General features: G+C 44.1%; 1 protein-coding gene across 4 annotated transcripts in view; it reads right to left on the bottom strand.

Annotated features, from left to right (window-relative positions):
* Positions 1-1,143: 1,143 nt before the first annotated feature.
* Positions 1,144-24,995, bottom strand: part of LOC133476299 (adhesion G protein-coupled receptor L1-like) — a 36,098-nt gene continuing 12,246 nt past the window's right edge. Inside the window, exons 2-26 of one of the 4 annotated variants that reach the window (XM_061769489.1) lie at positions 24,108-24,227; positions 22,409-22,622; positions 21,887-21,996; positions 20,814-20,828; positions 18,419-18,626; positions 15,603-15,867; positions 15,169-15,508; positions 14,798-15,091; positions 14,133-14,236; positions 13,834-14,019; positions 13,684-13,722; positions 12,908-13,088; positions 12,699-12,821; positions 12,321-12,538; positions 11,392-11,565; positions 10,548-10,760; positions 10,238-10,458; positions 9,067-9,133; positions 8,873-8,961; positions 6,993-7,161; positions 6,765-6,914; positions 6,574-6,670; positions 6,381-6,491; positions 5,043-5,063; positions 1,144-4,167 (exon numbers count right to left, since the gene is read on the bottom strand). In XM_061769489.1, coding sequence (XP_061625473.1) covers positions 2,222-4,167; positions 5,043-5,063; positions 6,381-6,491; positions 6,574-6,670; positions 6,765-6,914; positions 6,993-7,161; positions 8,873-8,961; positions 9,067-9,133; positions 10,238-10,458; positions 10,548-10,760; positions 11,392-11,565; positions 12,321-12,538; positions 12,699-12,821; positions 12,908-13,088; positions 13,684-13,722; positions 13,834-14,019; positions 14,133-14,236; positions 14,798-15,091; positions 15,169-15,508; positions 15,603-15,867; positions 18,419-18,626; positions 20,814-20,828; positions 21,887-21,996; positions 22,409-22,622; positions 24,108-24,177 — 5,625 coding nt within the window. In that variant the 5' untranslated portion in view covers positions 24,178-24,227 and the 3' untranslated portion in view covers positions 1,144-2,221. Of the gene's footprint in view, positions 4,168-5,042; positions 5,064-6,380; positions 6,492-6,573; positions 6,671-6,764; positions 6,915-6,992; positions 7,162-8,872; positions 8,962-9,066; positions 9,134-10,237; positions 10,459-10,547; positions 10,761-11,391; positions 11,566-12,320; positions 12,539-12,698; positions 12,822-12,907; positions 13,089-13,683; positions 13,723-13,833; positions 14,020-14,132; positions 14,237-14,797; positions 15,092-15,168; positions 15,509-15,602; positions 15,868-18,418; positions 18,627-19,280; positions 20,723-20,813; positions 20,829-21,886; positions 21,997-22,408; positions 22,623-24,107; positions 24,228-24,995 lie in introns of those variants that run through there. The other 3 variants (XM_061769491.1, XM_061769490.1, XM_061769492.1) reach the window with 3 other exon arrangements.

The raw sequence follows: 24,995 nt of genomic DNA, 5'->3' as shown, positions 1-24,995 counted from the left end.
AACCTTTACACTGGAAAAATCTGCACATCGCCAAACAAAAATGTCACAAAAAGTATGAATACTGAAATAATAATGATCTTGTCTCAATTTAATCCCAAATGTACTTAGTGTGAAATTTGAGCCTGTTCAGTTGAACACAAAGCTATTATGTTGTATGAATAGCAACAGTTGGACACAGTTTTATTGTACCTTCCGCCATTTAATATGAAAGAGTATTTACTGTAATTGTTCTGCCTGTCACCATATGTTGCTGGTATAGAGAGATGAACAAAAATAACATAATTAACTTAATTACTTATAATTACTTATAATTCTGGCCCAAATTGAACAAAAGCAGACCATTTCCAGCAGCACCCACAATGATCTCTCACGGTACATCGGTGTCTCATGGCACCCTGGTTGGGAAGCACTGCTCTTCCTGGTATATTTATTGTTCATGAAAGTCCTTGATTAGTAGGCTGCCACTGAAATCACAACCAAATCAAAGAGTTGTAAATGAATTTCCATCGAGTGGTATCTAGAAATGTTCTGCTCCTTTGCAACCACACAGTGGTGAACCATCAGCGCCAGCAAGGCCTTCTCAGCTGAGGTAAATACGATCAGAAGCGCCAGTCAGATTTCCACAATAACGTCAGCATCTTTTGTTCCTCCAACTGTTGTGTTGTTAAATGTTTTGCTCATGTTAAATTAGCAAAACATCTCTGTAGCGATCTACACACATTCATAAATTTAATAATCAACATCTCTGATAAGTAGGATGTATCTTATTTAAATGTTTTATGTTTTTGTTATGTTATATAAATAGATTCTCAATTGTTTCAGATGATTTACACGGCAGTTGTGAGCTGCCATATTGCATTTTTGTATAGTACTTATGGTTTCTAAAATTGCGATGAAATAGTGGTGATATTAAGGTGGATGAAGGACCGCCACTGACCACACTAATGTATAGATCGACAAAAAAAAAAAAAAGAAAATGTAGTTTTTAATATTTACAGTCCACAATTTCCACAAATATCTGTAACTGAGTACTGTAGTATAAAAGGTTACACTGACTAGGTGTATGGGCTACGAGTACATTTTTACTTTTTATGCTTCCTGACTGTCTAAGCATCATTAATAGTCAAAGACAGGACAACAAAGATTAATTTCACGTTTACTCGAACTTCAATAGCAATACAAGACAATTAGAACACTTCAGGGTAATATGTACAAGGATATCAAGGGTTGCAGAAAAAGTTCTGAGGTTTCACATGATCTGCTCTGGAGATAATAGTTCTGTTGCTATGAAAACTCTGCTGCAAACTGTTCCATTGCCAACAGTTAATGGTGACTGGAGGACAGGTTTTGGTCTTGATGTGATGGAACAAATTGAAAATCAGAAGGAGGGCACGTGTGTAAAGCCCACCTTCATTGACATTGGTAAAATGGTCCACTGTGATACATTAATTTGTGATACATTAATCCTAAATCATAAACATAAAAGATTTGTGTATATATATATATATATATATATATATATATATATATATATACACACACATATATATATATATATATATATATACACACACACACACACACACACATATATATATATATATATATATATATATATATATATATATACACACACACACGCACCCACTCTTGATCTCTCACACACACACATACGCACCTTACACACGCATGCTCATCAAGCTACACACACATTCGTTCACTTGCACTTGAGCACTTCCTTCTTACAGTACGCGTGGCCTCGTAAAAGCCACTAGAAAGTCATGCATGTGTTCTTTGAAAGGATTTGTTTTTTGGTAACACACAAGTGTTTTTGATCTGTCACGACATTGTTCTCTTGCTACGAGGAAGGGCGACAGCCGGCCAATGGACCAACAGAAAGTCAGACAATGGGCCAGTAAGAAATAAAGTACCTGTATAGCGGGAAGACACGGCGAGGGTTCGGGGAAGGAGAGCAGAGGAAGAGGTATGATGAATGAGTCACACTTCTAGAAAAGTAACAAAAAATGAGAAGGGGCAAGGGGGAGTCTCGTGGTGATCGGGAGATAGAAGGAGGGAGGAGCCATCTCTGACATCATCGTTGCCTTCATCGGACAATTGAATTGAATCATCATCTTCGTTATGTTTAATGTTATCTTTAACACTGTTGGTTGTGCTTCTCTCCACCTCCCTGGTTTCTATGCCCCGATCACCACCGCCCTAGTCACAGGCTCGTCACCCGCTGCATCTGGCCGTCTTCTCCTTCCGAAGAGGGCTCAGACGTGTATAGAGCCTCTCCGTTAGTCGTCGGTGGTGGTGGCTGATAAAAGGTCTGCAGGTGATTGGGCCGTGGGCCGAGAGGGGGTCTCCCAAGGCTGTAGGGCAGCTCCAGGGTGGGCTGCTGGGGCTGACTGGTGGGGCTGAGCTGTTCTGGAACTTCGGGGCTACTGTCAGGGTAGGAGAGCGTAGGAGGGGAGGTGCGGCTGTAGAAGCGGGGAGGGGAACTACTGCGGCTGTAGACTTGGGGGGAGTGGCGGGAGTAGGGATTGTTGGGAGGAGAATTATTGTCTCGGGCAGCAAAGATGTTAGTTGGGGGTGAGCTTCGTGGGAAGAGACCGAGAGGTGGTGATCGCCGGTCCCCGGGGTAGAGTGGCGACGGGTTTGAATCCTGGCCGTATATTGGTGCGGTGTCAGGGTCAAGGTCAAGATCAGGGGTCAGAGGCAGAGTAAAGCCATCGGAATCCTCTCGGTCGCCATGGTACCTTAGAGAGCCTCTATCTTTTCCTCTTTTCCTCCCATCAAGACACCCATCATTGCCCTCAAACAAGAAAGACTCCTGTCTGTCTACATCGACGCCACCACACCACACATCTAGTGCTCTGTCTTTCTGTTTGTCATTTTCTCTTTCAATTCCTGCTCTCCAACCATCTCTGTCCTTCTCTCTCTCTATCCCAACTCTCCAGCCCTCAATTCCAAAATCTTTTCTCTGAGTAATGAAAGTTTCTTCTCGGTCTGTCTCCACTGCTCCTCGCCATGCATCCATCCTTCCATCTCTTTTCTCCAGGAGATGAGATTCATCCCTTCCTCTCTCCATTCCACCTCTCCACTCAGCCATGTCTCCGTTTCTCTTTTGAGAGCTAAAAGACTCCTCCCTTACTCTGTTACCTCCCCTCCACTCATCCATAAGTCCATCTCTTTTTAGAAAAAATGTCTCACCCTTCTCCCTATCCTGCCCTCCTCGCCAAGCATCTACAGTGGCCTCTCTTGCTTTCATCAGAAGTGGCTCCTCCAGAGCTTTGTACAAGGGCTCCGACTCCTGTGGGGGTGGGGGAGGCGGAGGCGGCAAGGGCCTGTCGCGATAACGATCTCGGTCTCGCTCCCTGTCTTTGTCTGTCGCCCCACCCGTCTCAGCTGTGCTGCGGTGGCGTGACAGGGTGCCAGTGGTGCGGCTGAGGGTGGAGTATGGCCGAGCCTGAACATCGGGGGGGCGCGCTTGTTGTCTCTCCTGGAGCCCGCGACGACCCAGAGTGCCTTGAAGCTGCAGCCTCTCCCCCATCGATTCAGCATCTCCTAGAGTGCGTGCGTGCGACCAGCCGTCTTGTGAGCGTGGTGTCGTGCCATGATCTTGTTCCTGTGATGTGGAATGTGTCTCAGCACCTTGTAGGTGATGACTCAAATGCGGCCAACCCTCTTGTGCGTTGGGTCGATTGGTGGGCTGCATGGTGGCCGCCCAGCCCTCCTGGGGTTGCTGTGCGTGGCGAGTCAGTGTAGCGGTGTGAGCAATGGCTGCTCTGTCCAGATGATGAGGCCTTGCCAGGCTTCCGTAGCGCTCTGGAGGGTCAGGCATGTCACCCGAAGGCCTCAGGTTGCTCTGCACCAGCTCAGAGATGATCATTTTCTCCAGTGCCGCTGCATCAGACAGGTTACGACGCATTCCAACACCGGTGCCCAGATCTGCAGCGCCATGGGGGGTTAGCAGGGCAGGGGAGATGTCATCGCCTCCCATCACGACGCCTCCCTCCTTCAGAAGGTCAGTGCTGCCCACCACTCCAGCTCGGGATCCGGGCATTGCCCCGAGTCCATGTAGGGTGAAGGTATTGGGGGTGTAGCCTCCGTTGAGACACATGCTGTCCAACCCACAGGACTCCTGACTTTGTGACACACCAACTTCTACATGAAGAAACAGGAAATGCTCAGTTATAAAAAAGAAAAACAAACTCTATATTGCCTAAAGTATTCGCTCACCTGTCTTGACTTAGATATGAATTTAAGTGAAATCCCATTCTTAATCCGTAGGGTTTAATATGACATTGGTCCACCCTCTGCAGTTATAACGTCTTAAACTCTTGGGTTGAAGGATTTCAACAAGGTTTAGGAGTGAGGTTATGGGAATTTATGACAATTTTTTTCAGGAGCATATTTGTGAGGTTACACCCTGATGTTGGATGAGAACGCCAGGCTCTCAGTCTCTGCTGTAATTCATACAAAAGTGTGTAAATTCTATAGGGTTGAGGTCAGGATTATGCAAGCCAATTGAGTTCATCCACATCAAATTCTCTCATCCATGTATTTATGAACCTTGATTTGTGCACTGATGCACAGTCATGTCAGGAAGGGGCCATGTCCAAATTGTTCCCACAAAGTTGGAAATGTCCGAAATATTAGCCCTTGAGCTCCAGTGAAAGGAACTCTGAATGTTTCTCTTCTGAACGTTTCAGCATACCTAGAGATTTTAAACCTTTCTCAGAAGAATGGGATTTCACATAAATTCAAGACAGGTGAGCGAATTCTTTTGGCATTATAGTGTGTATCATCAAAATATTTTTGTGAAAAGAGTTGAATGAGTAGATGTATGAGCAAATGAGTAGAGCTTCTTCCAAAGATTGAGGCTTTTTCAGTTTTACATGAAATATCGAATGTGGTTGGTTCGAGAAAGGGATAGGATCTATGTATGGTTAATGTGTGCAAATGTGTGAAAGGGTGGTCTATGAAGACAACCACGGTGCTAAATGATTTGGGTAAGCACAATAAAGAAGAGCTCATACTCTTGTTTCGGAAGGTTCCAACTGGTCCATGTAAGAGAGGGACAGAGAGGGAAAGAGTAAAAAAAAACATTCCAAAATAAATATAAAAACAAAATCACAGCAGAAAGAAAAGTTGAAAGAAAAGGCAGCACACCAATGTTCACCAAGGTAAAATTGTTTACAGTATGTGTGTGTGACCTGCAAAATAATTGAGTCCAATAAACAATACAGTATAAAAAAAAACACAAAGTATAATGGAATTTGCTTGAGTACCTTCCTCTGATAACACAAACTGACAACACAAACAATAAACATTAACCCATCAACCATCCATTTTGGTGCCACGGTGGGCGACTGGTTAGCACATCTGCCTCACAGTTCTGAGGACCCAGGTTTAAATCTGGCCTCGCCTGTACAAAGTTTGCATGTTCTCCCCCTGCCTGCGTGGGTTTTCTCCAGGTATTCCGGTTTTCTCACACATCCCAAAAAAATGCATGGTAGGTTAATTGAAGACTCTAAATTGCCCGTGGGTGTGAATGTGAGTGTGAATGTTTGTTTGTTTATATGTGCCTTACGATTAAAAAAAATCTTGAAAATGTTAAGCTACCATGCATATTTTTTTAATTTTGGAGGAAACCGAAGTATCCAGAGAAAACCCACACAGGCACGGGGAGAACAGGCAAATTCCACACACAGGAAGGCCGGATTTGAAACCAGGACCTCAGAAGTGTGAGGCAGATGTGCTTACCAGTTTTCCACTGTGCTAGAAATTTGTTTAAATTGACATACATTTCCAAATCCATTTGGAAATCTCGCCTACCTCAACTGTCTCATCGCATCATGCAAACTAAAGTAGTAACTATTCATAAAGAAGGAGCCGTTATTGGCCTACCTTGTAAATGTAAACATAATACAAGTGGCAGTGTATGACCAAAACCTAAAAGGGTTCCACCAAACGAGTCTCTTTTGAAGTGACGCTGTTAACTGATATTTTGCAATTTTCATTCTCTTAAAAGGCTATTCATTTTCACAGAACTGTTCTTCACAGTACAAAGGTGGCACCGAATTTTATATGACGTAGGCTTACTTTGCTCATGAAACATCTTTTAGCCTTCATAAATTCTCCAATATCAGGCGTCAAATCCTGAGTAGCAGCCATTTTCAGAATGTCATTTAAGTGGCTATCTTTAATTAAAAAATGAGCAGAGGGAGTATTTCAAACTCCCCTGTTGCACAGTAAAACCGTTCTGGCACAAAAGGCCTACAGATCAACCATTCTTCATGGCCATGCAGCTGAACAGGTTAGGGTTAATCATTAGTGTACAGAGGAATGGCCTCTGAGGTTGCGATGAGGTATACCTGTGGAGGTGAAGGGCTGATTGTATCCCTGCGCCAACATGGTGTCATAAGGAGAGGCTCCTACGTGAGTCTGCAGGACTGGATTGGTCAGGAAATGATTCCCCAATGCAGCTATGTGCAGAAAAGAGATGAATAAATGCTGCCGAGTGCAACTACAAAGAAGGTGTACAAAAACAATAAAGCAGACCCTCACCTCTGTTAAGAGTCGGGGTGCTGTTAACATCAGCGGCGATGAAAGACGACTCGGTTTGTCTTCGCACCGTGTCGTTCCACATCCTCCGAATACGACTCTGGAGCACAGAATATCAGCGCACAGTCTAATGAAGCTTGCATCAACAAAAAGTCAGGAAGACATGGAGAAAGAGTGTGGAACGGAACGCTTGCCTGTCTGTTTGCCGTGGCTCTCCGACCCTGGCTGCTGCTGTAGCGGCTGTTGGAGCGCAGCGCGGCTGCCTTCACCGAGTCTGGAGAGCTGGACGAAGAGGTCGCACAGCACTTGGAGAGGCGGAGACATCGGCCGTAGTCTTTCTGACCCTTAACACAAAACACAAACCATTGGCGGTGCACGGTCACACAACCGCCAAGATAATGATGCTCAGCTCCGAGGCTGACCTTCCTGGCGAGGGTGCAGTGCAGGATAGTGATGAGGAGGCCCTGCGCAGTATTAAGTGAGGCAAAGAGGTAAGCCAGGAGGAGAGATGGCGCAGACAGGAACATCAAGCCTGAGGACCAGTTGACACACTGCAGGAAGAGCAGCGTCAACGAGCCCACCGCCCATGCCCTGGACACACGAGAGCACACATCATAAGGAAATATTTGCTTTCATCGGATCTTTTCTAATTCTACAGAATCAATGGGTCATCAGAAGAAGGCGAACACACGCATGTCATGAACCGGTTTGTCCGAGGGGACGTGTGAGAGCTGGATGGCTGCCGAGCCCTCATCCCAACACGAAGCAGCCCACAGCCCAACACGAAGCAGCACAAAGCTTCAAGCTGTGGCTGGATCTTGAACTAAGCAACAGGCTGCAACACCACAGTACCAGTAGAAGGGGTCCTGATGCTTTCTCATCCCAGTTGCAGTAATTAAGCACTGCCCCCATTGGACCACTTCAATACATTCTTACATTCATGGACAATATTAATACCGAATCAATTTTAGCATGTTTTTTTTCACCATTAAATGAAGGTGTACTATTCAGCATGCAACAGACTATACTAAACAGTTTTTTGGAGCTTAATTGACTCCTACCTACTATCAGACTACCTAACTTTATATTATCTTTAATTCATTAAGTTGGTAGGCATATTGAATTCCTGCAGCTAACATCACGAGGTGAAATTCAAAACTACCACATTGTTTTTCAGAATCACGACTGATTTTGACCCAAAGTCAAAATCTGGGCACATTAGAGGCATTCATGATCAAACTGTAAGCGTGGAAAATGAAAGTCTGGCTTCAAATTACATCACATGCTCGACGTCTGGATGTCTTTTGACTTGGGTGTTGCCGGAATGGACACAAGTATTTAATCAAGATGCTGTTTGTTCGTATACTGTGTCAAGCTCGGACAGAAGATAAACGAACACATAAGACCCAACATTTGCACCAATCAGCAAACAAACAAAATCCATCTACAGCACTATGCTGTAAGAGCTATGATGCGAATGTGCCCAGTGTGAGTGTAATCTTATTTTATTTTTGCTTTGCAAAATTCTCCTACAAGGAGAGGCATTCATAATAACAAAAGCCAATTTCAGTGAACCTTCATGAGACACTGACGGATTGAAAGTTGCAATGATCCTTTTAAAATAGAAAAAACGTAAATAAAATAAATACAATTCTGATCAAGTTAAGCTTTCAATAATAGAGCTTAGGATGTTTGGAGCTGGCACGATGGATGACTGGTAGGCATCGGAGACGGGACGGCATTTTCTCCCCCGTGCCTGCGTGGGTTTTCTCCGGGTACTCCGGTTTCCTCCCACATGCCAAAAACATGCATGGTAGGTTAATTGAAGACTCTAAATTGCCCATAGGTGTGAATGTAGGCTACACGTATTGGCCTTGTTATCTTTTGAGAATAAATTTTACCATTTTAAGGCCTTCAAATCTACCTGCCACTTCATGCTGAGCATCTCATGAGCAGCACTCATAGTACATCCTTAACAGAGGAAATTGCCTCACAGTCATAATTTTCATTCCTATGATTACCTACCTTGACAAACATGAAAAATATGTTTAGCGCAGGTATTAAGTGTTCTTTGAATCCCATTTCTTTAGTATCATTGTGCTTGAAATAGTTGTAGAATGTACAAGTAATATCACGATGATTAAAATAAAAATCAATAATTTTATTTTAATCATTGTGAAGGCCTGACCTTTTGTTTTCACACAAAGTATGCAAAATGGTTTCAAAATAAATTTGTGAAATAATCTAAACATAATGAAACACGAGGAACAAGGATCATAAAAATATACAGACAATTACAAACCTCAGGTTGTCATGGCGACTGGAGTCTGGTTTCAAGGCAGCAGTGCTATGCATCTTATGTAAGGTCATCACTAAGATTAGAAGGTTAAGCTGTAAACAACAACAAAGACTGCTGTCAACGCTCTACTTTCACGAATACATTTGTACATGACATAAATGATTGAATCTGTATGGGGCCAGAGATGAAAATCTCACAGTGATAATAACAGCCACCGGTCCAAGGAAACTCCAAATGAAGAAATTGTCGGTTCGCAGCCAGCAGCTGTGCATAATGACACACAAACAAGTTAGAGGAGGAACACAAACAGCAACGATACCATCTATACAATCACAGTCTTTAACATTTAGGGGTGCACAACGTTAAGAGGCCCTTGAGCACCCCCAAAAATGAGCAGGAAACACCTATTACCTACACAACGTATTTATTGCAAGGCAATTCAATCGTGGTATCAGAAAATGTGCCTTTACAAAGATAATAATATTCAGTTTTGATTGGAAATGAATAACACACACACACACACACACACGTATGTATATATATATATATATATATATATATACATACATCCTTAATCCTTAGGGTTCAATATGATGTCGCTTCAACTCTTCTGTGAAGGCTGCCCACAAGGTTTAGGAGTGTATTTATGGGAATTTTTGACCATTCTTCCAGAAGCACATTTGTGAGGTTACACACGGATGTTGGACGAGAAGGCCTGGCTCTCAGTCTCCGCTCTAATTCATCCCAAAGGTGCCAGATGGAGAAGCGTGATTCAACACTTCAGAGAACTGCTCTCGACTCCAGTGGCGGCCGTGCTTTACACCACTGCATCCGATGCTTTGCATTGCACTTGCTGATGTATGGCTTGGATGCAGCTGCTCGGCCATGGAAACCCATTCCATGAAGCTTTCCGGCAGCTGAAGTTGGCGACCTCTTCGCACTATGCATCCGCTGACCTCGCGCCGTCAGTTTATGTGGCCTACAACTTCGTGGCTGAGTTGCTGTTATTCCCAAACACATCCACGTTCTTATAACACAGTTGACAGTAGACTGTGGAATATTTAGGAGCGAGGAAATGTCATGACTTGGACTTGTTGCACAGGTGTCAGCATATCACAGTTCCACACTGGAATTCACTGAGCTCCTGAGAGCGACCCATTCTTTCACAAATGTTTGTAAAAACAGTCTGCATGCTCAGCTGCTTTATTTTATTCACCTGAGGCCGTGCAAGTAATTGAAACACTTAATTTCGATTATTTGGATGGGTGAGAGAATATGTTTGGCAATATAGTGTGTGTGTGTGTGTGTGTGTGTGTGTGTGTGTGTGTGCATGTGTGTAGGTGTGCTGAGCAATTGTGATGAACTTACGAAGCTTTTGAGCCGTAGCCTCTGAAGTCAATGGCTGCAGACACAGCCACCACCAGCCCGGGCACAGAGTAGCCACTCAGGTACAAATACTTCCGCCTGGAGTTACGACCCTCAAACACTTCACGCTGCAAAATGTACAGTTCCACTGCTTCCAGACACAACCAGCAGAATACTGAGAGCAATGAGAAGTGCAGCAGGCCGGCAATGATGGAGCACACAACCTATAAATGTGAGAGAAGCATAATGCCGCAAGAGGAAAAAAATACACTTTTAACAAGCACCCCTCATGTTAGTTAAAATAAGAACTCACGGTATATTGTGTCTTATTGGATCCGACAAGGAAGAGCAGCTCAGTTATGAGCAGGTTGGCCCACAGGTTGCAGTGGATGGTGCCGTGGTCAGTGTGACAGGGTGCTGCCTGGCAGCATAGGGTAGTAAGACAGGTGGCCAAACACACCAGAGCAACAGAGATGCCCACCCAGGAGACAACATAGACAAGAAGCTCCTCTACTCCCACACCAGACTGTGAAGATGAAAAGACAAAATGTTGACATGTTGAGTGTTTGTTATTTTACATACGCATTACATAAAACACTTGAATGCCGTTTCACGGGAGACCACAAAAGCCGGCAGCATTTAGAAACATCTTTCTCACGCCATCAACTCGAGAGAATTGAATGTTTAATTAAAAAACGTCTTTATCTTACAAATTAGTGCGTACAAATGGGATCTGATGGCTAAAGACGACTAGGAATAATAACATTTCATCAGCCTTTCTAATTTGGGAACTAACCCCTATCTTTGAGTTTGAGGAGCATCAGTGTTGCTATAATTAGAGAAGAGAATGATATACAAGCTTTCCACAATTGATTGATGATTCTGTTATAACATTTTTGGTTGGTTGTTGTTGAATAAAACTTGCAAATAGTGCAAAAACATGGTGCATGTCATACAGACAATAAAGCTGACAACATCTACCAGTCATTCATCCTGTGGCAAGATTATTTTGCATTTAGTGCTGAACACAGAGGTTGGAACATCCAAACTCGAGCAGTTTAATTTTTTTTTTCTTTCCGTCAACCTTTCACTGCCATCTTCTGCAAACAAAAACAATCACAGTCACTGCAAGTTTGTGGGCTTGAGTGCTAACTTACAGCAGGTTGCTGGTACATCATGAGTACAGCATAGCTGGACAGGTGGTTACAGGCGCAGGTTGTGTGCGTATTGTTGGTGTGTAACAGGCGACATCCCTGCGTGGACCACCTGCCGGTCCCAGACACCCCTGAGGCATTCCAGAAAGAGCAGTTGGGACCAAAGTGGTTGTCCAGCTGTGAATACGACACAAAACAACAGTTGTGTTTATGAATATCATCAGGAATCTTTCTTGTAGGGCTCCAGGATATGTGAAATTGGGATCTTCTTTAACCCTCTGATATATATTGCGATGATAAAAAATACAGGATAACACACATGTAACGTGAAAACCAGCACATATTTCTCTTTTTGCCTCTCTAGAAACACTATGCTCAGTAGCGCACAAAAGCATACGGAGTCATTCGTATGAAGTCTACCTGGATTTAAATGGACTGTAGTATTGAGCAATAGTCGAGAAAGATAAAAGTTAAAATCATTTCTTTTCATGCCCAGTTATACAGTAGAGTCATTTGCAGATTCTTAACACTATTCATTTGCTTTTAATCAATCTGTTTTTACACCTATGTTTTAACATATGCATTAGTATTTCTATATTTGAGTGCATTAGTTTAAGCAAAACACGTTGTTCTGTCATATTCTGAAGAGAAATACAGTAAATGCAGGCGTGTAGTTGTTTCCTGTGTCCTCATGTAATAGTCATCAAGTAGTGTTGTTTGATGGGTTATAATTTACTGTAACATCGGTGCTAATCTTATTAACATGTCTAATCTGGTCCATCTTCTTGTCACTTATTAATATTACAGCCGATTGACTGCATGTCAATACACCAACATTGCACAGGACCCTGCACGTACATTGCGATGACAATGCTCAAACGATATATTGTGCAGCACTACTTTCTTGCCCAAGTTAATATTTCCCAGCAAACCTGCAGGTGCCTGAGAGTGAACACCACGGGCTCAGAGAGGAACACTCTATTGGAGCCTCTGTGCACAGAAGCAGAGATGACATGGGAGTTGACCACCAGGCTCCTACGCCTGACCTCTGAACCCTGTCCGAGTCCAAGTCCGAGACGCAAGGTGGAGTTCTGGGTGGTCAGGAAGGAGCCCAGGTTCTTGTACAGAGAGAGGACCAACTTCACTTGGCCTGTACAGCGAACGAAGGAAGAAAGTTACTTTCCGGCATATCTGTATAGATTATAATTAACTGTGTACTATAGTATTCATACCATTAATTCCACAATCCATTAACTTTTGTAATTGTGGCTTATCCGATGTTTTAAAATTGAGATGAGTGTGCCTCATACCATTATTGCTGTACTGCTGCAGGGCCACAGCCGAGATCTGCAGGATGCTGTCGCTATCGTAGGAGTGCGGGAACGTTAGGTCTTGTATGTCCGCCTCTGCGTTGAGCACATACACCTCCAGATCTAATCACACACATACAGAAAGTCTGGATGAGAAGCTTGTTTTAATCGTCATATGTTGAGAGCTCGGAAAAAGAGAGACAACATACCGACGTTTGGTGCTCTGTCACTGAATCGACCTTCATAGAGGTTGTTAGCCAATAAGAACGCTCCTTTCTCTACCGCATCTAACAGGAGTGACGCAGAGCGGGACTGGTCCGGACCGCTCATGTCAGCCCAGGACACCAGAGCCTCAGGACCCAACAAGTTATCTACTGTCTGAACCACGGCCTAACAAGGAGAAAGGTGCATTCCATTTTGTTAGTGTATCCGTTCATTTGTTTGTCCTTCCCACTTTTCTTCCTCTGTTAGTTTATACATGAATCTATCCTCTTATCCATGAATTCATCTGTCCGTCCATCCATCCATTCTTTGACCTCGCATCACTCTATCTCTCTATTGTTAATAAATCAATTTAAACAGCCATCATTCATCCATTCATTCATCCGTCCGTCATGCATCAATCATCTCTGAAGCCATCCTTGTGTTCATTTTAAATATTTTTGTCTGTCCATCCATTCATCTATCGTCAAGACCTTCACTCATCTGTCCCTTTGTACTTGTCCACTTGCGTATGATCAACCTGTTTGTCCATTCTCATTCCATCTGTCCATCATCCATTTTAGATCCATCCGTCAGGCATCCATCCATTTATAGTGCTGCCATTCATCCATCAATCATCTGTCCATCTTACAATCTTACATCCCTCCATCTGGCCATCCATTATCCCTTCCTCCCTCATTCCCCACCCACCATTCCCCCTTACATCCATCCATCTTACAGTACATCCAACCATTGTATTGTATGCCATCCATCCATTACATACCTGCACATAAGCCCTGCATGTGCGTTCCCTTTTCTGCAGCTACAAAGACAGCAAACAACATCTGTGTTACAAATATCAGCACTGACATTTGGTTCCTCTTTTCTGGATAAGGTCAAGTACACATCAGCATGAAACTGAGGAGCAATTCACCTTGTTGTAATTGCGTGCCGCAGACTCTTTATTGGCTGGTCTCAAGGCTTGAAGCTGGGAGTCCAAGATGTCCAGTAGCTGTTCAATTAATTTTACAGACATGCTGACATCACCAGCATAGATCCGCCCCCGGGTCAGGTTGACCAGCTCCCCAGCTATGTTTGCTGCATTCTCTCCACTTTTAATCTGGAGGGAGGTAGGAGTGTACAGAATCACTTTTTATTTTTACATTAAAAAAAGAAGTTGCTTGGTAACTGGATTTGTACCATTTGCACAAGGTATGCACTTATGTAACTGACCTTTTGTGCAATCTGGCTAACCCAGGGAGAGGTACAGTTAGAGAGGTCGGGACCTCTGGAGCTCCAGCTCACTGGTGATGTTATGCACTCGTAGGACGCAATACCTGCAGAACAAGACAGCCACAAACACTCAAGAAGGGCAAGTCATAGGACAGAATAATTAGTCCGTGAAAGGCAGAAATGCTGTTTCATTGCATTGGTTTACAGGTCTGCAAATTAGATGCAACTAGGTCACTTCACTTACGATAGGAAATTATTCCCCAATTTAACTTGACTCCAAAATCTAGCCATAAAACAGGATTAGGAGGCACACCATGTGCAACAGACAAAATGTCCTCCTTTCCTCTGAGGCAGAGCAGGACTGAGGAAGACAGCTGCACTTCGAGAGGAAGGGCTGACGGACCGTGACCATAAAAAGTCTAACTACTGTTTCTTCTCTGTTATGTGTTCAAAGAGTTCAAAGAGAGGGCATGTGACTATATTTCAAAGGGAAACAAGATACAGACACACACACATACACACACCCACACACACACACACCCGCGTGCACACACACACACACACACATACACACACGTACACACACGTACACTACCATGCACACCATAAAACCCTGACATGATCAAACAAACACACATATACACAGGTCTGTCTGTCTGTCTTACCCAATGAGCCTTTGGGACAGGGTCTCTCCACTGTCTCCCCTTTCAGAGTGGGGGGCCACTGTACTCCTCGGGCCACCCTTCCTTCACATCCACCCACTTGACCAGGTCCCCCCGGGACCAAAGGGACACGCAAAGGGGGGCGCGGCGTTAGGGGGACCATGGCTGTTATCGGCCTTTGGTCAAAGGGTCCTCGGTTGATGACGCCCACTGGATGGGAGGCTGATGGCCGCACGGGGCTCAGTGCAACTGTGGCTGTGTAAGAGCGGACGGTCGTCATCAGAGAAGAAAGGGGACCTGGAGGGAAAGAAAACTTTGCTTTAGGTGTGTACAATCCTCAAAGTGACATCAATCCAGGTTCTGAATCAACAGACCTTTAGTTGGCGGTGGCGGCGTGAACTGAAGCGGGTATCTCAGAACGTAATAGTTATTCCACACATATAACTGGTTGTCTCTAGGGTTGTAGTCTATGGAAGAGATGTACTGGTAGGGATTGGGGAACGGTATCTGAATGGGCAGCTCTTGCCCGCGGCTAGTGTCATAGGCATACACCACCATATCATTGCCCACACGGCCGTCCGCCTGCCCCTCGTCATCCTGGAAGACTGAGCGCACCGCGTAGAGCACGCCACAGGCCATGAAGGCATTGCTCGCCCCACGTTTGTCAAAGCCCGTGGCCCACGTGCCCTCGAAGCGCAAGGTGTACGGGTTCACCTGAGGAACGAAGAAGAGGTGGAAAGATGAGAGACAATTCTTGAATGTTGTTGGAGCTTGTCCTTCACTATTTTTGCCTTGGAATTTGGGTTACCTGGCTGACCACAATCCGTCCATTATTGGCTTCAGTGGAGTAGATCACCCAGAGGCCATTCTCATCCACTGCCAGGTCGATGTCTGACTTCCCTCCCCAGCGGTAAGGCGACGTGTCATGGTAGTTGGCATTGACCACCACCGCCTCTCCGCTTTTAATGCGTGTCCGCAGGTCGTATTTGACCAGGTTCCGTGTTCGTTCCTTGTTATAAAACGCGGCGCCATCATATACCACAAAACCTGTACCATCTACACGACTTGGCAGCCTGGGATAATGGAGAAAAGACACATTATCTGTTTTTTTCTATAACAATGTTGCAATAGAAAAGTAGAGTAGCAATCTCCATCCATCCATTTTCTGTAACGCTTATCCTCACTACGGTCCCAGGCATGCTGGAGCCTATTTTTGCTATCTTTGGGCGAGAGGCGGGGTACACCCGGAACTGGTCGCCAATCCAATCGGAGGGCACATATAAACAAACAACCGCTCACATTCACACCTACGGGCAACTGAGATTCTTCAATTAATCTACCATGCACCTTTTTGGGATGTGGGCGGAAACCTGAGTACCCAGACAAAACTCACGCAGGCACGGGGAGAACATGCAAACTCCACACAGGCGAGGACGGGATTTGAACCCCGGTCCTCAGAACTGTGTGGCAGATGTACTAACCAGTCATCCAAAATGCCGCCAGTAGCAATCTCAACTGAACAAAATTTATTTATACAATATTTGCAACAGGTTGAAAAGTATTCTTCCTTTGCATTTATCAACCCTCCACAATGATTCACACACGCATGCACACACGTTTTAGTTTGAGTGTTAAAACGCTTCAAGACTACTTTTACTGTATGATTTTCGAAAGGGATATTTAACTTTATGTAGTTTTTCCCCCAGAAAACCGGCTTAGGGCACGGTGGGACTGGTTAGCGCGTCTGCCTCACAGTTCTGAGGACCGGGGTTCAATCCCCGGCCCCGCCTGTGTGGAGTTTGCATGTTCTCCCCGTGCCTGCGTGGGTTTTCTCCGGGAACTCCGGTTTCCTCCCACATCCCCAAAACATGCATGGTAGATTAATTGAAGTCTCTAAATTGCCCCAGGGTGTACCCCGCCTCCTTCCCAATGATAGCTGGGATAGGCTACAGCGCTCCCGCGACCCTTGTGAGGATAAGCGGCTCAGAAAAGGGATGGATGGATGGAAAACCTGCTTAGTATAATTTTAGCCTCAAATTCCATATCTACTTTTGTATACACTATAGAAAGAATTACATTATATTAATCATTCAAAACGGCTTGAATGGAATCATAAAGGTAGGGCCTCAAGCCATGACTTTAAAGTGACTTTGATTGTAAGTGACTAATGTTGCTTACTCATGTGAGTAAGCAACATTATAATTGTCAAACACCAAAGAGGAAGAAAAAAAGTACTCACTTCAAGTGTTTTTGAATTTCTGAAACACAAAACCGTATTGTCTGAACCAAATGCTCAGTGTCCCTGAACTCACTTATTGAATTGGTCACTCTTTTGGTAAAACCTTCAAGGAGGTATGGAATCTAAATGGTCCATATTTCACTAACAAGTTGATTTTATGTATTTTTTGCTCAAGAAATGAAAGTGGCATTCATTTCCAATAATATCAATCCCTTTTGGAGTAATTGGTAAATAACTAATTGCCTTTAGAACCTCCCACTTTTAATCGCCAAAATCGGCACGCCCCCCCCCCGTGTCTTGGTGTGATGTCAGTGGCAGAAGTGGATAACAAATTCACTGCAAAGTCAGTATGGAAAAGGGAATGTGCTGGAGACTATAAAGTGGCAATATTTAATCATATTTTATATAATGTCGCTATTGGGTGGAATTCTCTCTGCAGGCAATGTTTTTAAATACCCTACTATGGAATAAGTGCCAGTGTTCACCTAGTTAGACACAACCATACAACAAACATTTTCACCCACTCAAACACATTCTGTACTCTGATGCCCTTGTGTTGCACAGTGGTAAGCACAGGTAGCAAAAGTAAAACTCAGTTAAAGCGCAGGTGTCTCAACAAACGTGGCACAACTTAAAAGTGATCACACATATAAGCCAGTTCAAGGAGCACTGGTTGTTGAAGTTTCACTACGGATAGAGACGATCCAAGAGACAGAGGCTGAGTAAGAAAGAGGTGGTCGAGGAGGAAGTATAAGACAAGGAACAATTATGTATTTCAAATGAAATATGGGCAATTTTCGTAGAACATGTTTTTGTCACAGTTTGACAATGAGGCAAGCGGGAATGCAAACTCCAACCTAAGTAAATTCACTGTGTCCACCATAGTCAGAAGATTCAGAGATGTGAACGGGTAATTGCTTTTTTCATTGCCTACATGTTTACAGTATGACTCTATTGAGCTGTACACACAAAGTACAATACATCAAAATAGATAAATTTTCCATTATACTCGTAGGCCTAGTACTTTTTTATTTTTTTCTTTTCTTTAAAAGTGTTAAACAGGATTTTGTTTTGCCTTGCAAAATGCATTGCTATTGGGAACAATAAAGGTTATTTGTACAGCTTTATGATCTGATCATTGTGTTTTTCCTTTTTCTGTAATGTGTCTATTCAGTGTGTTTTTTTTCATTTTGATTGACTCTGGATATGTTTTGATGCAACAGTTTAGTTTCAATTTTTGGATTTTAATTTGGGGTATTGAGAACATGGGTGGAGGTTTCAAGAAATGTGTTTTAGCAATCAAGAACAACTGTAAAAACCAGACCTGCAGATGTTTTACAACATGTTAACCAAAATTGGCACTTGGATTCACTAGACACACTCACTTATAGGTAGTAGTGACACGGTTCTGACGGTAGTCGTCCCAGGAAGCATATTCGTACAGCACTTCTGTCCTGTACGGCGTCCATGGCATGACGTATAGTCGGTCACCAGCCTGCAGAGGGTCTTTACACCACGCCCCTGACTGATGTTCTGCCTCCAGCTGAGAGGAAGGTGGCTGGATGCTGAGCAGTGATCCGGGACAGACGAAAACTGGGAGATGGGAGTTGTCAGAGAGAAGGATGTGAGAGGGAGGACAGAGGATATGGATGGATGATGGTGAGTGAGCAAGAGAGAGAGAGAGAGAGAGAGAGGGGGAAGATTGTGGGTGGAAATGGATCAACGCATGAAAATTGCATTGAGACAGATGCAGTTGATGCAATGAGATTAAAGAAAGACAAAGAAGAGGAGACATAGAGGGCTTTAAAACACCTGCGCTGATCTCAAAAGGCAAGCAAGAGACGAGACGTAAAAGTGAGTGTTTGTCTGTGTTTTTGTGTGTATGTGTGTGTATGTTTCTGTGGTGAGTAATATAACGGGACACTGCAATGAAAGGTGTGTGAGTATGTTATAGGTGTGTGAGCGTGTCGGTTAGTGCAGTGTGAGGTAGAATCAGGGGCGCACAGGGCGGGGCTACATTTTGCCTTGAAGTGAATGAGAGGGCAGGTTAGTTTACATCGAGCACAAAGATTGGTCCACCCACATGTCAAAAAAATAATTATATGGACACATGTTTACTGTACAATCACACGCTGGCATGCAAGAAGGCATGCATACACCCAAACATACAAACGCGCACACACAAACAGTACACACACGCACATATATTAGCAGTGCTTGGTAAGCACACATCCAGACATCACGCACATTTGGTCTTATTTTTCCTATGATGGTAAATAAGGGGCTCTGCCTATAGGAGAAGAAAAGGCAAAATAAGCATAAAGAAGAAGGAAGGAAGGAACTAGGGAAGGAAGGAAGGAAGGAAGGAAGGAAGGAAGGAAGGAAAGATGGAAGGAATGAAGGGAGGAAGGAAGGAAGGAAAGATGGAAGGAATGAAGGGAGGAAGGAAGGAAGGAAGGAAGGAAGGAAGGAAGGATGGGAGGAACAAACGAACAAAGGAAGGACTGAAAGGAGGAAGGAAGGAAGGAAGGAAGGAAAGAAAGAAAGAAAGAAAGAAAGAAAGAAAGAAAGAAAGAAAGAAAGAAAGAAAGAAAGAAAAAGAAAGAAAGAAAGAAAGAAAGAATGTATTGAGCTGTTGATTTTATGGGCTGTATTTTTGTGACCGGCGTAAATCCGGCGCGACAGGAGGCGTAAATCTGCGCGGAGGCGTGTTAGATCGTGTTTTGGTCATTTTGCAGACGAACGCAAGCCGGCGTACCGGAAAGAGTGAAGTCTACGTCACTGTGGCTGTGTCTACACCTGATTTCAATCATGTTCAACCAAAGCGGCTCCTCTCATTCCCTTGAAATGTGGCGCGCTCGCGGCACGGAGACACGTGCGGAAGAGGACCATGCGTAATCGCAGCGACTCGTACGTGAGTGGAGCCTTCCCACCTCTCTTGGCGGTGTGGTACCAGACGACGAGCGCTAGTACAGAATGAGCTGCCAGTGATAACCGCTGGCCACTTAAATATGTCGACGGAACAGATGCATCGACACCCCCGATTGTTTGTGTACAACCCCAACCGACCACCCCACAAAAGCTGTGCTGGCCAGTGGGATGACTTAAAAGGTATAATAGCAATAATAATAATAATAATAAACTAAACAATAACACATTCAGTGAATTGATTTCCACAGTGATTCAACACATGTTCGGTACCTGTCTGCGTGTGTCCCAATCAAATTCAGCGAAAATTGCATTACTCCACATACTGCGCCAGACTTACACGTGGTCTCAGCAGGCCTAAGATTAGACTGACTTTCTGCCACCAAATTGTCACATTGTCACACACCGTCGATGCGCCGGGCGTTCCGTTCTTGTCGCAGACCGGTCTGCCGAATTGGCAAACACGCTCAGCGAACCTTGCGCTTGCACGAAGATCAGGATACGCCAGGAAAGCCGTCTACAAAAATACAGCCTGACGTGTGCAATGAGATCGACCAGGACAGAAAGAGCAAAAAGAGTAGATGTAGAGAGAAAAAGGAACGAGTATGTGCAGAACCTGCATCAAATTGGATAAAAGCACAGATTTCCATACAACGAGGGATGGAGGGAAAAATGGGGTAAAAGGAACAGAAGAAAATGAAAAAAAGGGGGCAACATCCAGCATGACCACAAACAACGTCCTAGGGTAGGAGGAAGAGAGAGAAATGGTAAGGGAGAGGAAGAGAAGGAAGAGAGAAATAGCCGCGCGTGGGTGGGTAAGGAGATCAAGATGCTACAATGTATTGTCTTTACCTTTTTGGTCCACTTCTACTCAAGCATTGGGGAAAAAAGAGGGAGAGAAAGAAAGAGAAATCAGAGGGGGAAAGAAAAGAAGAAATGAAAGAAGCAAGAATGCAAGCGAGAAAGACAGACAGAGAAGAAAAAAGAAAGTAAAGAAAGAATTGCACAGATTATGAGTTCCATTCTCACAAACATTATAGTACCCCAAACCAGTCCCTCAGCCCCACATCCCTTCATCACCACTTTTCCACCCTTCACCCTCCTCCTCCCCTTTGCTCAATCCCTTAGTCGAATTCCTGTGGAGAAAAGAGAGCAAGTCCTGGGCTTGGCGTGACTCTGGAAAAGAAAACGCACCCACATGCACACGCAGATGCACATGTGCGCCCCTCCCATGCACACACACGCGCACACAGGAGACATACAGTGTGCCAATGCCGTTCTCTAGTTTTTTCCTTAGACTTTCTGTTTGTATTTCAGGCACGCACTCACACACTCTCTGAGGAGAGAAAGCATCTCAGGGATTCAAAAGGTTGTAAAAATCTGTAAATAAAAAAAAAAAAAAAAAAAAAAAAAAAAAAGGTTTTACACCACATGAACAAAAAATATTGGGACACACAACTTAATCAATTAATTCAATCCCTGTCAATCAGTGGTTGTGCTCGTACTCATCAGTTCTTCATCTTACCGAGACATTTGGGTATTGTTGATTTTCTGTGCTTCGAGTTCTTGAAAAACTTGGCCGGACTGAAAAGATCTCAATCCAAACGTTTTTTGTGCTGAACTGCAACAGATATTGTCAGCCATTTTGGAGAAAATCTTCCCACAAGTGTGGAAGCTGTTTTCACCCCAAAGGGGGCCCAAAGACACACTTTCTCACATTTTCACTTTCTATAGGTGTAATAGCCAGGTGTTCCAATACATTTGCCCATATGGTGAATCTTTGTGTGCAATATACAGTATAATCACATACATGCTCATGTTGTCGTCATGTTACATTGTTCATATGAATAGTGTGTTTGAATATTTTTACAGTACATACACACTATGTACACACTATGGATACATATATGCAGATGTAAACTCACTGTAAGGGACACACTCGTACTGGATCTCCAGGTATTTATATGTTCCAGGACAAGGGTCTGGGAAAACGTCCACCCCTGCCACCACCACACACTGCGTCCTGTTGTTGCACCTGCACAACAGATTGATGGATGTAGTAGGAAGAGAAAGAAGGAGGGTGACTAATTTACAGGAAAGGAGAAGCAAAGGGCTGTCCGTTTGTCTCCTCGCCCTGAATATTGATTTGTTCTTCGAGGAAAACACTGCTGAGTACACAGCTAATGGTGCAGCCAGATTTAGCCGGAGTGATTATTGCACTTGCAAACACACACACACACACAAACACACGACAAAAGCATTTGCTGGGTGTAATGTTTTGTCGAACACAGGTTTGGTCAGGAGTATTTTGCAAACAGCAGATGCTTCCATTGATTTATCTGTATCCATTCATAGCGACAAAAGCGATTTGCATCTTTTATGCAAGACACGAACAAGAGGACCAAGCACACACACACACACACACACACACACACACACACACACACCTCTGAGCCATTATCTTCAGTGCATCGGGGAGGTAACACTGTGTGTTTTCCATCTGGAACGGCTCTGCGTCACAAATCTTGTCATCGGTGCGTCCATAGTTGGCAGTCTCCACCATCACCACATCACTTCCTGGGCAGCGCAGTTCAATAGGGTAACCCTCGCATGCCAGTTCCCTGCGCAACAGTCCGAATGGCATGGCGGCCCGGGACATGGCTGACCATGTGAGAATGATGGGAATGTAACGGTGAGGGTGGAAAGTGCAAGAAAAAAGAAGAAATACATTTGCATTAACAACGCATGTTCAGTGGCAAAGATCACTTGATGGAATCTGTGAAGGACAAATAAGAGTGGTTACAATCTCATTTACATCTTTACAAATTTAAAGTGCTGTTCTACTTTTGAATTGTTCTATTTCATAAAATGGAACATTAGACTGTGTGTACTACACAAACAAATTGCTGATAAAGGATTGAAATGTATTTTAGAATGAAATGTTTTGTATTTATCAAAGACGTTTGGACAGAAACAAAAACTTGTAAGGGGAGATATTGCATTGTAGAACTGGCATTTTGGGCTTTGATTGCAATATTTTGGCAAACTATGTTTTGTTTTTTTTCCCCATGGAAAACGTCCCGCTTTGAATAAAAATGTTTTTAACCTGTCCTGTTCAGCTCCATGGCCTTGCAGAATGGTGGCTGTGTATGCCTTTTGTGTTTGAAAGATGTACTCCCTCTGCTCATTATTAATTCTTTTTTTATTATTCTGAGAAAATGCAGCCGGACCAGCCGATCACAGGGCACATAATTGACAAAAAAAAAAAGGGTATTAAGTTGTGACTCCTGGCTGTTCAGGCGTACGGACCTTCTGCTGGGGAAGGGAGTTTTCAGCCATTCATGGAAACAATGGAAGGCCCCATCTAGCATGAAAATCAAATCGTCAGCATTCTCCCAAGCACTGGGGACTGGCCAGATTTCATCTTGCATCATGGTAAGGTACCATTGGTACAGTGACAGTCGTACATTCTTGTCCAAAGTCATCCCACACCTCACCATTACTTGAATACTCATATATTTAAGAACAAACACTAATTTATAAAAATACGTACGTGTTTTCAAAACCCTGTACCCTAATAAATCTCTGAATTAAAAAAAAAAGGCACACTCACTCAAATCTTAAATAATGCAGAAAACAAAATGCTAAATACCAGGTAGGATTTTCAGTTTCTGACCTCATTCGATACAAAAAGGCATATCAAGCCATCTAAACCTGGGTTAGTGGAAACAATCCCATTACCCAAATCTGCTGTTCATATCAAGCAGAGTGGTGTGTACACATGAAAAGGTCGTTGCCGAACAAGGATGGAAGCGAGCACACGACAGCGGTGTGATCAGTATGCTGCCGGTGTGTCGTAACTCTCCATGGTGCTGAATGACTGATGCTTTATTAAGGAGCAGCTCGAGGCAGCTTCAAAACACTCCCTTTGGCCACACTTCAAAGGTGTTCATAGTTTTCTGTTCATGTAGGTCACTGTCTTTCAAAAACTTTGCATAGGTGGCTTTTTCTTGGGTTTGATGAGCTTGGCTGAGGTCAGTCCATCTAAAACCTCAGACACTGGGTCCGTTGGTATTTTTTGTTGCACCCAAAAATCCGGTGCCAATATCTTGACATGATACTTGCTCAGGGGGTGGTGAGGCTTACCTTGGCTGGAGGGGGTGACATGTGCCAAAGTCAGCACGCACACGCACAAGAACCAAAATGACACAGCCATGCCGGGAAGGAAGAGTTGGGTCGTCACACCACCAGCCGCGTTAGGAGAGCCTGGGGAGGAAGCAGAGGTGGAGGTGAGCCACGCAGAGTGAGGCGCTGCACCCTCTCCTCGTGTGCAAAATAACAACGTGTGTGCTCGCATCTTTGTGTGTGCTGGATGGATGTTGAATGACACGCAGTCGCAGCGGTTATGGGGCACACGTGAAATGCGGCAGATGGGAGGAGGGCAGAATAACAGACCGACAGAGAGCAGAGCGCAGGAGAAACTGAGATAACAATTGAGCAATCGAGCAGCAAAGTCTCTCAATCTGCTGTTACCATGGTGACAACCCAGTGCAGTCTGGGGAAGGAGGGAGCGATGGCTGGAGAGTGAAAGAGAGCAAAGAGACATGCCGGGTTTGTGTACGTCTGCATTTTTGAGGGTAAATATGTTTGAATGTGTGTTATAAGTCCATAGTTAGCCCAGGAGCAACAGTGGCCACTGACCCACTAAACAATTGTAATCCTTCTATCCACAAGCAGCTCGTTGAAATCACAAACAAACGCGCAGACATATACACACACGCACACACATACACACACACACATTAGGCCACTTTTCAGTAATCCTAAATAAATGATGCAGTAGAGACGATCTCCCCCACCCCCAAAACAGAGTGGCGGGCCACACGACTGAATGTAGCTGAACATTGCTGAATGTGCGATGCGCTGCAGACTGTTTACAGCGTACAAAACACACGTGATGTATGCACACTGGAGCATGAGAAACAACAGTAAGATGGCCGCTCAATATAAACTGGCAACAAGGTCTGGAATGGA

The sequence above is a fragment of the Phyllopteryx taeniolatus genome, chromosome 4, assembly GCF_024500385.1.
Source record: "Phyllopteryx taeniolatus isolate TA_2022b chromosome 4, UOR_Ptae_1.2, whole genome shotgun sequence".
Lineage (NCBI taxonomy): Eukaryota > Metazoa > Chordata > Actinopteri > Syngnathiformes > Syngnathidae > Phyllopteryx > Phyllopteryx taeniolatus.
Note: the sequence above shows the minus strand (reverse complement) of the source record. Positions and strands in the feature narration are given on the sequence as shown.